This window comes from Falco punctatus (assembly GCF_963210335.1).
Source record: "Falco punctatus genome assembly, chromosome: 9".
Taxonomy (NCBI): Eukaryota; Metazoa; Chordata; class Aves; order Falconiformes; family Falconidae; genus Falco; species Falco punctatus.
The window spans coordinates 15,677,346-15,691,973 of record NC_137589.1 but is presented as its reverse complement, the minus strand read 5'-3'; the positions used below and the strand labels follow the sequence as shown (position 1 = coordinate 15,691,973).

Genomic DNA, 14,628 nt, shown 5'->3' with positions numbered 1-14,628 from the left:
CACATGAAGTGAATGGTGGTTTCTGTTGATTGTTCACAATAATTGTTCAGTAATGCACTTGCAGTCCTCTGTTGAAGGTACATTGTCTGGTGACATAGGTGTATTATTAACCACCTTCTCATTCCCTTTCCTTCCCCCCAAAAATGTTTGACACTAACTAATATAAGTGTGGTCATGATGTTGCTTAACTCAGAGAAATCCATTCTGAAAGGATCCAAACATTCCCCAGTGACGTTTACAGTGCAGATGTTGCAGCTGTGATTTTGGGCATGAGAACCAGAAAGTGAAGCTAATGAGAAATGACCTCTTGTGTTTCACAGGAGCTGCCTCAACAGAGAGCCAGGGAGTTTGCGACTTAGTCTGAAGTTTAACACCTACATGCACGCGCAGTTCCTGCTGCAGTCAGTAGCTGTTTGCATGTATTTGGATAGCTGGACTGTTTCTGAACTGACTTTGCCTCTTTAAATCCCTTGAGCCAAACCCAAATTTTGACTATGCTAATGCCAATTGAAAGTCAGCGGTGCTGTGTGTGCTGGAGGCAGGTTGGATCACCTACATCCTGGAATAAATGAGCAGGGAGAGCTCTCCTTAACTGTCACTGTATAATAGTTGTTGCTATTTTTTTCATGTAGGCAGCTGATTCAGAAGATTTCCATTTAAAAAAGAGCTATATATAAATATTTTCAAGTTATCTATTAATTACAGTTTAAATTATAAAGGATTGTGCAGCTTTGGCAATTTTAAAAACATTTTTACCATAATAGTGCTAACTATTTAAAATGACTGTAGTTTTCTTAAGGACTTAACACCCATAGGAAATTAAGGACAGTGAGGAGTTACAGGATTAAAAATAATACAATCCTTTTTTCTCTAGCCCTGTCATAGTGGAAATCCCGCATTTTGGATCAATGCGAGGAAAGGAAAGAGAACTAATCGTACTTCGAAGTGAAAATGGTGAAACGTGGAAGGAGCATCAGTATGACAGCAAACATGAAGACTTAACTGAAATACTCAATGGCATGGATGAAGGTAAACTTTTTCTCAAAGCTTTAGCAAGCCTTACCTTTGTGCAGGCTTGCTAACATGAGCAGACTAAAGCAACCTAACGTAAAACAGTGCAGGGGATATCTGACTTTGGGGAAGATGGTGTGCGTTACGTATTAAACAAATGGAAAGAGTGTAAAGAGAAATTGTTCAGCAGTGGCCTGGAGACGTCCTGAAATGAGTGGTAAGTTTTGGTCTGAAGTCTTGCCAAGTTTAAGCAAAGTTGCACGGTTGCTTTACAGCATGAAGTTGAGAATAACATCCCAGCTGGAGGTAAGCATGTTTCTGCTGCTCGGGCAAGGCCACCTGAAGGTCATTCCAAACCAACAACGAAGTGTAAATATCGGTTATATTGTGCTTTCCCACAGATGCAGAGCTCAGCCCCTACACTATTCTTCTTTGAAACAGAATTGTTAGAGGTTGCCTCCCATAAACACACAACCTGCCTTCCTGATGCCCATCTGGGAAGTCTGGCTCCCTTGTTTTGCTTGGACATTGCTGTTACGTGAGAGTCCCTTAAGATGAGAGGACTCAGCTGTACACAGTTCATCAGAGGCTGCTGTGACAGATGGTCCCCACGGACACATTGTGGGCAAAGCCAGGCTGGGGCTGCAGTGATCCTTTGGCACCACTGCTTTCTTTTTTTAGCAAGTGTTTTTCAATACTTGTGCCAATAAACCTTTGCTTGAACTCTTTGCATCTGAGTGTGAATGAAATAGCTTGTGGTTTGGACTTTGGTTTTCTGTATGGATTTATCCACAGGATTTTCTCTGGATAAACTCCTACAGAAAGTCACAGCGTGGCGGGGTACAAGCTGCAGGACAGTTCTTTCATTGTCAGCAAAAACTTTTGAGGCAATTCATCGAGCCATGGATGGCAGTTGAGAGGTATCTGTGAGCAGGCTCTGCCTTTGATCTTGGCCTCTTGTTTGAAGAAGGCAGCCTCATTAAAAGGCGTTTTTTGAGAACATGGGAAGGAGAGTAGCGCTGTTTTGAGGGGCTCCCTGGACTTGTGTAGTATTTTCACTTCAAAGTACTTGAACTGCACATGAACTTGTAAAAATACAGAGCAATGACAGCGTTTGTTATACGATCTATTCTAGCTACTTATTTTGAAATATATATAATAGAACCAACCAAGCAGTAGGGCAGAAACACTGCAAATGTTGGATCAGTGGGTTTGGAAAAATGCAATAAACCTTATCAGAGAAGGGTACCTAAAAGCAGTGGAATAGGCAGAAAAGTGAGCATGCCCCGGGACAGTACTGCTTGGGGAAGAATTGCTTCAGGATTGAAGGCAGTAGTGCAGCCTTTCTGAAAGAAACATCTCACCACCACACCCTCCTCCTCTGTGCACTAGCATGGGATAAGAAGTAATTGTTTGGCATTTGGGCGAAATATTGGTGCCTTGTCAGTGGTGAGGTATTTAGAACCGATCAGCTGCTTGCTTATTTGCTTCATATGCTTTCCAAACTGAGCTTAGTTCAGTTTTGGGATAGGAAATCTGGGCATAAAAACACTGTTCTAAAGTGTTCCAACTTTCATTACTTATGAAAGAGCTCTCCAGAGGTGCCATATGGATAAATTCACATTTTACAGAGAAGAGAAGTCAACAAATAAAAACACTTTGAGAGAGGTAGGCACGAAGCCGTCAATACTTAGAGCCTAAAATAATAAGCTTCACGATTTGGAGCCAGCATACAACTTTCTGATCTGTTGAGGGTTTCAGGTGGCTCTTCCCTTCTGGGGAACTGCTGTTTGAGGTTAGTGGGTATATGTACAGCCGATGAATCACAGAAAGTATGATGGACGCTGGACTATTCCCTTAGAATGAAAATATTTGACACCTTAAAAGCCAAGCCACAGAAATGCCTTTTACCAATCCAGGAAATCATTTCTGAGAGAGAAAGGAGAAAAAATACTGCAGACACACCCAGAGCATTGTGCTGATTCTTTGTTCAGTTCATTAACCCTTCTCTAGTTAGGAAAACAAACCTAAAAAAGCCCCTCCAAAACCACCAAGCCTGCATTAAAATAGTACAAGGATCTTGACAAAATTCTGCTCCAGTTAAATGGCACCTTTGCTGTGTAAAAGGTCTTCCAAGCAATGACATAAGTTTACAAATTTGTAGAATTAAGAGTTGGTTGGCTTTTTTCATCTGAACTTTACGTGGTTTGTTACAAAATACCTGGCTCTGAAGGAGTATTTTGGAAGAAGTTTTATTCCAGGTATGAACTGTGGAGGCAGAAGCAATTTTTAAGTAAAAAGCAGCCACAGGGTCAGTCATTTCCAGAAGTTTAGTGTGTCTTTGCCAGGAAATTCATCTGTGCAGTCATCTCTAAATGCCACAACATGCTGCAGGAGTGCCCATTTTTCCATTAAAAGCAGCTGGTCTGTTTCATGCCAGACCTGTGTGATTCACTAGTTCTTACCTATCTGTAGTGATGGAGGGCAATCAGAATTTTATTCCCAGCTCCTTTAAAAATTCAGCGTATCGTGATGCAGTTTGCTTCTCCGTTTTGTTTTTCTTGTTTGGCTCTTCCACGTAGCTAGGGAGGATGAGAGTGAGGACATCTTTGCTCCTCGACCTCCCAGCGGACTGCTGAAAACCTGCCGGTTCTTTACTGGAAGCAGCACCATCTGCTGGAAAACCTCATCGCAGGCTCAAATTAATCCAGAGAGGAGGCAACGCTTCAGGGCACTAAACGAAGGATTAAATAATAGCAGAACTTTGCTTTCATTCTCATGAAAGAACAATGAACCATGATGGAAAGAGTCAGGGTTTTTTTTTGGTGCTGTCAGGTTTCTGCTTAAATAGTTTTTATTCTAAAGATGCTGTACTTAGGCAGATAGAGTGCTGAGGAAATACAGGGAATCTGGCATTACTAGGAAGAGGAGTTAGGTTCCAAACACAAGGGTAGCAATTCACAACTGTTGGCCGTATTACATTTATTTAAACCTGAATCAACTGAAATTTATTTATTTCTTTCTTAGGAGGAAGCTCTCTGTTTGGTAAATAACTTACTTTTTCAGCCCAGCTCCTTTTAGATGTAATTTGTGTTTGGTTTTTACATTCCTGCACCCTTTACAGGTACCTGTAGACAGATTATGGGCATAAATGCACACACCGGGGTAGCTAATCTTTTGACAGCCATTTGCAAATAAGAAATGCAAATATTTGTGGCTACAACACGCTTGCAGCTGCATAGTGTGGTTTCAGATGGGAAGCAGGAGTTTTTGCATAACTACTTCTTTGAATCTACAGATGAAACCAGAGTGTGACCTTGTTTACTCTTGAAGTTTAAAATACCACCATAAATCACTCTGCAGTGATTTTGCTACATTTCCAAGAAAAGTTTTTAAACATATTGCTGTTAAACTTTGTGTTGCGAATGGCAAGAGTAGAGGCTGTGCAAAAATAGGCAAAAGAACACAGAGAGGGCATTGACTTATTTGAGGATGAGACCTCATGGCACTGGGAGTATGTGAAATACTGAAGCTGAGAGGGTGGGTCTAGGTACTGGCATTTTTAAGACAAGTCTCACTGCCCTCAGCTTCTCCTTCAGTCCCTTACCATGTGCTCTTTCTGCCTCCACCCACCTCCTGTACTTTTCTCCATGTGAGTACTGCCTCCTGGGTGCCCCACTTCTAGTGCAACAATTTCTTAATGGGCACACGTCTCCTGTATGGGGGAAACTGGTGTCCTGTGCTTGTCCCACCTTTCAGTCTGCACAGTGACTAGGTGAGCTCTGCTCTAGCCAGTACTGCCGGAGGCTTGCAAAACGCAGAGCATTGTTCAGTCTGCTAAGTACAGATGAGTTTTGCATTTTCAGCACTAGCAAAACTCTTCTAAGGTCCTGGTAAGGGAAATCAGGTACCAGATCACACAAAGACACCTTGAAGCTCATGAAGCAGGCAAGTGTTCTGTGACTCTTGCTCCGTTTCCAGTCAGAAAACGCTCTGCCTTCTGAAAGCAAAAAAGAAAGTTATTAGACATGTGATGAATTTGATTCACACCTGCCTCTCACCTGACAAATCTGGTGTGATTGCTTTCCTTGAGCTGAGCCGTCCCAAGGGTCAGAGGTCCTCCCTGACCTTGCAGGACGTGGCTGGGTTTCTCTTCTCCTGTCCAGGAACCTTAACATAATGCTCATGTGGTAGCACAGCCTAGAGGGTGGGGAGGAGTGATCTTCCTTTCCTCCCTCCTTTCCTTCCCTCCGTCTCTCCTTTCCTCCATCACTCCCACCAGCCACCTTAGGATAAATGTACCATACGCTTGGGTGGCAGGGGAAGACATATGCACAGAGTATTCACAATACTTTTCTCTTGACTTATTAAACTTAATGGCCATAGGGGTTCTTCGGGCTTTTAGCACAAATCCTGGGAGACACTGACATCAGCAGACTCTTCCCAATTCTGCCACTAACCTTCCTGCTTTACACCTCTCTGCTTTGCCATCCCTGTCTATAAGATGAGGTGTATAGCATACTTCTCTGTGGTTAAAAAACCCCACACAAAACCCAACCAACCAACCAAAAAATCCTTAGAGGTTTTTAATTGAAACACATTGCACAGGAATGAAGTGTCAGCAACCAAGGAAAATAGTAATGATGATAGCTCTGTTTGTAAAATGCATTAAGTGTGTTCAGGATGTGTGACCTCTCCCAGGACTAGTTTTCCCTGTTTCATTAATTCTGTCATGCTAATGCTGCGTTTCTCCTGGCAGTCAGGTGGTTTGATTGCTCACCGTCTTTTTTTTCTCTTAGAGGGCAACTTCATATACAAACTTACATGTTCAGGGGAGGAAAATGTCTCAGTCACATAAAGAATTTTACAAGTGTCTTTTGTCTTGGTACCACATCTGGTCCTCCTTACTGCATCTGATAGAATTTTCATCTTTCAAGGAACAAACTTTCTTCTTTAGGAATGTGGTGCTCTTATTAAGGAGGAAAATAGAGTGGAAATGTGTGGAGTGCTGGAGTGAAACCCCATTGCAATCGCTGAAAAGTCAAAGTGTAAGAGATTACAGGAGAAATGCATGACAGTTGTGTGATTATCTCTGTGAATAGTGTTTATATCACAGGGATTTCACTAGTGCATATATATACACACATATAGTTGCAAATTAGTTGTATTTGTGACATATCACAAAGTTTTTGTCAGTGCATATATGTCTACATCATCTATGTAGTTAATATGGGTAGATACTCCATGCACTTTTCTAAGCCTTAGTGACCCTTGTAGTTGGGAATGTGGTCAAGAGCACTAACTGTTGACAACCTGTTTCTGTTCCAGTTGTCTCTGAGGATGTGTTAAGTTTCTCTTCTCTAGGAACTGAGGAGCACGATGCAGTTGCTTTGGGGCAGATACCAAATGGCTGAAAGCCTGATGTGGGAAGGGATCCTTGCTATGGTTTCAACGGTAGTGCTGGCAGACAGAGCTCCGTCACATCCACAAAACTGGAGAGCTCAGTGTCTCAGTATAAACTCTCAGGATTGTATGGATGCCAGTTTGGGAAATAACTTTCTTAAGTGCCTTAGCTGGGCAAACCCTGGATTGCACACTTGACGTGAAGTTAGATACTTCATGAACTGCCTGTGATTTCCCGTGTTTTAATGTATGTTGGAGCTATGTGAGGGAAGAGGCTGGAAATAATTGTCTCTTGAAGGTGTGCACAGAAAGATCAGTACACTTGTGTGATTCTAGATATAGATGAGAGAGGAAAGAAGCTTGACCATCTCCTTCAGACATCCTCGGACTTCCATGCTGTGTGACAAACCTAATACCCCACAGCAGCTGCTAGTAGCTTGGGTGACTAGCAGTCACTGGTGGTGCTTCGGTGTCCTGGCAGGTCTGTGCATCTCGTGCCATTCGCCCTTGTCAAGATTTATGCAAAAGTTCACAGAGCAAACCAAAGCTTGATAATTAATAGCACTGAATATTTTTTTCTCCTGTAGTAAATAAAATAATAAGCATTTCAAGGCATATTCAAAACCTCACACTCACAGATGTGTCTGGTACGAACCTGGGCAGATAATGCCTGGATGTTTTAACTGCCTTCTCTCACCAGAGCTGGACAGTGTTGAGGAGCTAGAGAAGAAGCGAATCTGCAGGATCGTCACAAAAGATTTCCCTCAGTATTTTGCGGTGGTTTCACGAATCAAGCAGGAGAGTAACCAAATCGGCCCAGAAGGTGGGGTGCTGAGCAGCACGACGGTGCCGCGTGTCCAGGCATCCTTCCCTGAGGGTGCTCTAACCAAAAGAATCCGCGTGGGGCTCCAGGTAAAAGCACCCTCGTGTCCACATTCGCAGCATCTACAAGTGCATCATTGATCTTAATGAATGAGGCTTTCAGCTAAGGAGTCTCTGCCCCTTAGTGGTGGGTGGCAAGGTGGGAAGCATTCCCACCTGAGATCTGAATTGGCAAGTGTCTTCCCAGGCAGGCTCTGGGCCTCTCAGTGCCCCCCGGTGCAGGTGATGCACAGTCCTCCTCCCTGTGGCAAAAGCCCAGCTCCCCTTTCATCATTACCCTGAGTATTGCTTAGCATCTTAAGAATGGAGAAAAAAGCAAAGAGCTGGAGCCACCACAGCCTCAGTGATATTGTCTGCCATCCTCCTGTTGGCGGTGGCTGCACAGCCCTGCGTAGTCCCAGCCTCCTGTGGCAAAGTAGCAGCTTGGGATTGGTGTCACTGGGCTGCCCGTTGCCATAAGAATGTGTTTGGTAAGGATTTCATCAGCTGTTTGCCAGCTGTTGCTGGGTCAAAGACCTCCCGTATACATCTGTTGTAGTTTAGGACATTCACCATAGGTGTTTCTAGCAGCGGGTGGAATCTGGGAAGAGCAAATAGCTTAAGCTCTCCTTGAGCAAACTGCACAGAAAGTGGAGAAACGCTTTTTAGGAGGTATCTTTTTCTTTGAGTTCTGTTAATTATCACTTTAAATTACTTAATAATTTTACAAGTCTGATGGGTTCATGAAATAGGGATGCTGGTTTGAATTCCAGTGCTTGGAATTCAGACTGGAACATTTCTGTTAATGATATTTCACATCTAAAAATGATTAATCTGGAGAAAATGGGAGCTCTGCTATTATGGTTATACAGCTGCCTTTCCAGAGCTTTCTAGTGTGAAGAAAACATGATGTCTCCATGTGCACTGTTGTGACTGGTGAGATTGCAATGTAGCTACATGTTCTATGCATATCAATACAGTGTGCAGTTAAGTCACAGGTCAGCCTGATTGAAACAGACTTGAAAGTCAAAAAAACGAAACAAAACAAAACAAAGCAATCCCCAGGGAAATGGATGCAAAACTTCGTTTCCCATGTCTGTCACTTTTGGGTTCAGGTCTTACGTGACAAAAAGTACAAAAACTCTATAGCATTTCTTCCCATATTGGCTACTTCTTTCTTCCCGTATAAAGTTAGAAAACTTTTCAAGGCACAAAATGGAGGTAGAAAGTCTGCTTATAGCAGCTAAGATTATAAGTAGAATTGGCTTATAGCTCTTCTATAGCGTAATGCATTCTGTATGAATTTGACCCAGACAGATGCTTCCTTCCTAATAATCAATAGCGGAATAGCGTAGGAAGCACTGAGTACAGAGGTAATTCAGAGTACACAGTGTTCCTCAGGAGCATGGATTTGTGTTTGGTAGAGATGCGAGAATTGTTCAGCATCTTCTAGACAGAGTGCCTAGTCCTCACTTCTCAAGTGCAAAATAGGCCTCTTTGCATTTTGAAATTGTATTTAATATCACTCATCACTGTAAATTCAAAACAAACCCAAACATTCCTGAAACACTCAGCAAAAACTGCAGGCAACCTTCTGAGATTTATAGTTTTGCTTTGCAAGATAGCTATTAGGAAAGCATAAGTGGGTCGTTTAAAAAAAATACTAAGCATGAATTGTACTAATGATCACCCTTGAGAGCTATGGGAGAAGGCTGCCTGGGAAAAAAAGAAATAAAATTCTACAGAAAAATGAAAGGAAAATTAAATTATCTTTTGGGAAACAGTTCTGCATATCTATAACCAATTTTTAGCTCTAGTTTAAATACTTTCCCTGTGTTGACAGGCTCAACCGGTTCCAGAGGAGATTGTCAAAAAAATCCTTGGAAACAAAGCAACTTTCAGTCCCATTGTTACTGTGGAGCCAAGAAGAAGAAAATTTCATAAGCCAATAACCATGACAATCCCTGTGCCGCCTCCGTCGGGAGAAGGTGTAACCAATGGGTACAAAGGAGACATGACGCCCAGCCTTCGACTTTTATGTAGCATTACAGGTTAGAGAAAGTCATGCTCTTTGCAAAGGTTTTTGTGACAGCAATGCCTCTGTGCTGACTCTCATAACTGTACAACTTGTGCTTTCCAGTAAGGGAACACTGGTGTGCCTCGTCCAGTAGGGTTCAGATCAGTTCTGACCAAAGCTGGCAGAGGTCATTTGAAAGGCTCCCGCTGATTCCCTGGGCTTTGGATCTGGTCTCACGCCCATTGTAAAAGAGCTCTGCCAACAGATAATAAATGCTATTTTATATTTAGCCAGTATGAAGAATTTCAACCTTGGTTATTAAACATGGCTGTCAGTAAAAGTAGTTTGCAGAAATAATTCTGTCCTAGCCGATATAAAAGGGGAAGAGTTGCTATTGACTTGTAGGTGTGTACTTGACTTACATCAGCATCATTTTCTGGTGTGTGATACGTGATGTAATATATATCATGTAGTTCAGCTGTTGGAGAACATTATTACCAGGCTCTCTTTTTATGCGTGAAGCAAAATAGTTTAAGATAGATACTTCTATGCAGTCTGTATATGCTTGGTGTTTGAAAGAAAATCTCCACCGTTTATATTTACATAGGAGGTACTTCACCTGCGCAGTGGGAGGATATCACAGGCACCACTCCGCTGACATTTTCAAATGACTGTGTCTCATTCACAACCAATGTTTCAGCCAGGTATGGTAACAGCTTGCCAAACGCACCTAGGGAGTAGTTACCCTTGATTAACAAAGTGCGTAGTTGTGGGGTTGTTTCTTGGCTTTCTGCAAGTCTTTTGCAAGACTGATGGAGTGGTATTGGGACCAGATGCTTCTTTGTCACAACGTATCAGCACCCCACGCATCCAGGGTTTTACATGTGGCTTTGTCTTGGCCTTTGCTGCTGCAGTGATGTCTCCTGGCAATCACACATGCTATTTCTCTAAAGGCTGCGGTGCCACACAGGGGTTTATTTTTCTGCAAACGGTAACAGAAAGGGAAAGCTTAAAATGTTAATTCAATAAAAATATTGGGGGGATTCATAAAACTGTATTCGTTTAAAAAGTTAAGAACATTCATTTCCTGGCTGTGGGCTTTTTAGTTGAAAACTACGTAAAATTACTCTCACAAAAATATCATTTGCCAAAAAATCATGGTTTGAAATGAATTTTGATGAACTCTAGTGGACTTACGTGCTGATTGGTGGCATTCAACAAGATCTGTACAAATCCTGAATCCTAGTGGAGAAAATTCATGGTATGCAAGTTAAAGAGCTTATCACTGAGTACATAACATTTGCACCTATAAAAAGCTTTATAAAAAGAATATTGGAAAGAAGTAAATAGATCAGGGTTGAAATACTGTGGAAAAGGCTCATACAAACAAGAAATTAAGATGTTTATAACTTGTATCAAAATTTTCATCAAACTCTCAACCATAAGATGAAAAAATAACAGTATAACATCTATCTCTGGGGTACTTCACTGAGGGCATATTTGGTTTCAACCTATGTGGGAGATGCAGTTTTGCTGTATGTATGTGTTACAAAGGAGGTTGTTTTAGCAAATCAAATGTACAGTGAGGCATCAACACATATACATGGTGTGTGGTCACAAGAAATACAGTTTCCCCACTTTGGCTTCAAATGAGGCTTAAACAGTTTTATGAGATACCTCTGCGAGAGGGGTCAAATAAGTATATCAACATTTCATTACCAGGTATTCCTATTTTTGGGTGGTTGAAGCTCCACTGACAGTAGAAGGAAAATTACAGCTTTGGGAAGTCTGCAAGGACAGTATGCGTGAAAAATGGCCAAGGATCAGAGGACATGGTTTCTCTTTAAAGGCTTAAGCAATATTTGAGCATAATGAAAAGTTGATTTTATGGTTTGCTTTTTCCCACTCAGATTTTGGCTCGCAGACTGCCATCAAGTACTAGAGACTGTTGGGCTGGCAACACAGCTTTATAGAGAATTAATATGTGTTCCTTATATGGCAAAGTTTGTGATATTTGCTAAAATGAATGACCCTGTGGAATCCAATCTGCGTTGCTTCTGCATGACTGATGACAAAGTGGACAAAACTTTGGAGCAACAAGAGAACTTTGAAGAAGTTGCAAGAAGCAAAGACATTGAGGTACATTTCTTACTCACAGCTGACTCCCTCCTTGTAAATGGACAATGTGGTATCCGAGTGGCAACAGGTCGTGCAAAAGCCACTATAAGCCCAGTTCGATAAAGGTTCGTAGCAAGGCTGTGACAAAAAAGGACAAGGCAGGGAGAGCATGAGGACCTGTTTCCAAATGGATCCCTGGGATGGTCTGCAGTGGGTTTTGCGTGCACTGCTGTCGAGTAGCCCTGGTTGGGCTTTGCAGATGGCTGACCTGGAAATCCTTCTCATTGCTCCTGCAGACACACAGTCATGAGTAAGGCTGGTTTGTGGTGAATACGTAGTCACCAACACGCAGTTTCCTGAAGGAAGTCAATGCGTTTGTACTCCAGAAAAGCCACACATGCAGCTCACCCTTTCCCAAACTGCCTGCGCTCATAATACCTTGCCATAATACACAGTGATTTTCTAATTTGTTGTTGAATTTAATCTGAGTGGGGACTTGTGCTAAACTTGGGAACTGTGATGGGGGAAATCATGACATACTTACTTGCATGGATCTACTATGAAAAGAGGTTTTATTGACTTTTATTTATTGCTTTGATAGGTTCTGGAAGGAAAACCTATTTACGTTGATTGCTATGGAAATCTGGCCCCTTTGACTAAAGGAGGACAGCAGCTTGTTTTTAATTTTTATGCTTTCAAAGAAAATAGACTGCCATTCTCTATCAAGGTAAAAGCAAAACAAGCCAAATAATTATTCTGATTTTTTTCCCCCCACCAGTAATAACAATTTTTCAGCCTGATAGTACTAACTTGCCCCAAGGATGTGTCATTGTTTACTATGTGAATAACGAGAGGGTGCTTTGCCTGAAGCCATAAAAGAGCTGGTGGCAGAGCTGGGACCCAATACCCATGATATGGATTCACAGCCTTTTATTAAAACCGTATCTCAAGTTAGACCTCCAAAATACTACCAGTAGATCACTATTTCCCAGGGACTAAGTAAAGGAGATGCATTCAATATACTGTACAGCAGAACAACCTCCAAAAAGCATGCTCAGACTGGTCATCTCTGAATTACCATGGATGGCTGCTCACTTTCCTTAGCCTTATTATTGCTGCGCAAAAGAAGTTTTTAAGCATTTTGGTGAGCGCAAGTGCAAAACATGACAGAAAAAAATGAAGGTGGGCAGAAAATACCTGCCAGTAATATCTCAGTATGAAACTGCCTGGTTGGACTCACTCAGCATCTTGTCCTGCATGGATTTAGCATCAGAGAGCTTCAGGCTGACCTAACTCTTTCATGGTAACACCTTTTCTCCTTCAGCACCTCACTGTTACTGAGTTGGAGCTCAGCCTGAGCTTCAACCATTAGATAGCTTCTTGTGGCAAGATACTCTGCAGAAACTTCCTCTAGGTGACTGAATTACTACATATACTACACTGTATTAAAATTTCTTTTCTAGGTAAGAGACACCAGCCAGGAACCTTGTGGTCGCTTATCATTTTTGAAAGAACCAAAGACTACAAAAGGATTGCCACAAACAGCTGTTTGCAATTTGAATATCACCTTGCCAGCACACAAAAAGGTATTTGTTAGGAAAAGTAAACATTTTCCTTAGGGTTGATTTGGTTTTATTTTTGCTCCTTTGGTTTTGTCTTTTTTTTCTTCCTTTTTTTTCTTTTTCTCCTGCTAGTGATAAAGAAACCCTATGAAATGCCATTAATGAGAATGTTTTGGAATATGATAAAGGCTTTTTAAATTTATGTTTTATTGGTTTCCTGTATGTAGAACGCTTTTAAAGTCTCGTTACTGTGGTGTCAAGTTCCTATATTTTTTATGATTCTGTTTACAGCTCATGCTTCAGCCTGCAAGTCATAGGTTTATGCTTTCAGTAATGTCACGTGTTGATTTGCATTGGATGTAAGATTTTTTTTTTCTTTTGTGTTGACACTTTGGATTTGCTTTGCCTTATAAATCAGCTTGCATTTTGTGCTCCCAATTTGGTCCTTTTCATATCCTGATATTCTTTTCCCTGCTGTCCATTATAATATTCCTTGTCTCTGCAATGCATCTTGGGACCAAAAGGAAACAGAGTCAGATCAAGATGATGAGGTAATATAAACACTGTCTTCTGTTTTTATTTCCTTCAGATTTAGTGAAGAAAAATAATATGTTATAGAAAAAACAAACAACTATTTTTAGCTATGGCATTGAAATGATACCTACAGAATAACCATATCCTTGACATTTGGTAGTCTGTTGCAAAACAGTAGATGTGCACAAATGTGGGAAAAACATGATTATATATTATGAAATTAAACCAAGCATTGAATAATGGCAGTGTAAAATTTAACTCGTTTTCTTCTGAAAAAGGATATAATTATATATATCAGACCAAGTCCATTTTTGGCAAAATCAAGAATATTTTAGTGGATATGATTTCTTCTCTTGGAGTAACACTGCCAATGCTTTGGTAACTTCTATTTCTGAGAAGGAAGGAAATACTGCTGAGGCCACAGTAGTGGCCTATAATATTTTACTCCTGAAAATAAACTGGACTCTTCTGACAAAGCCAAATAGCCAAAGGCAATTTCTAAATATCATACCCAAATCTATTTTCAAATAAACCTTTGACACTTGCAGTTTAAAAATCCACTGTTTGATGCAAACTGCAACATTAGATTGTGAAGAAATTGAGTGGATTTTACTTATTAGAGGTAGCTATAAATGAGATCACTTTCTAAAAGAATCTACAGATATGTATCCCATTTACCTAGCAGCAAAATTTTCTTCTCTTCCTGGTGACAAATAACTAGCAGTAGCCACCTGCTGATTAAAATAATAATAAAAACCAAAAATCAAAAAACAAACCAAAACATTTCTTACATGTTAAAAGATAATAATAGCAACCACATCACTTTGTCTCCACAGGTTTTGTTCCCAGTGAGCTATTATACAGCTATAACAATAGTTTTCTTTCTAAACAAACCATATTTTTAGCCACATAATCCAGTGAGCTGATCTCTAAAGGACTTTTAATATTTAAGACTTCGCACCAGCAGCTATGTCACTGAATGCAGCGACTTATGATGCAATTTATTAGTTAACAATATTAGTCTGCTTTCTAATCTGCATCTTTGCATTTTGTGCCTATTAAAAAAATCCTCTCCCATGCCTTTTTTGTCGTTAATGTATTCACTTTAAAGCTAGTGTACAT

At 40.9% G+C, this 14,628-nt stretch overlaps 1 protein-coding gene across 7 annotated transcripts in view; it reads left to right on the top strand.

Moving 5' to 3' along the window:
* ANK3 (ankyrin 3) overlaps window positions 1-14,628 on the top strand; it is a 381,110-nt gene that overhangs the window by 326,755 nt on the left and 39,727 nt on the right. For 4 of the 7 annotated variants that reach the window (XM_080402708.1, XM_080402710.1, XM_080402709.1 and 1 more), the window contains 8 exons: window positions 875-1,029; window positions 7,115-7,326; window positions 9,119-9,326; window positions 9,900-9,996; window positions 11,203-11,431; window positions 12,012-12,137; window positions 12,874-12,996; window positions 13,497-13,523. In XM_080402708.1, coding sequence (XP_080258834.1) covers window positions 875-1,029; window positions 7,115-7,326; window positions 9,119-9,326; window positions 9,900-9,996; window positions 11,203-11,431; window positions 12,012-12,137; window positions 12,874-12,996; window positions 13,497-13,523 — 1,177 coding nt within the window. The remainder of the gene's footprint in view (window positions 1-874; window positions 1,030-7,114; window positions 7,327-9,118; window positions 9,327-9,899; window positions 9,997-11,202; window positions 11,432-12,011; window positions 12,138-12,873; window positions 12,997-13,496; window positions 13,524-14,628) is intronic. The other 3 variants (XM_080402712.1, XM_080402714.1, XM_080402713.1) reach the window with 1 other exon arrangement.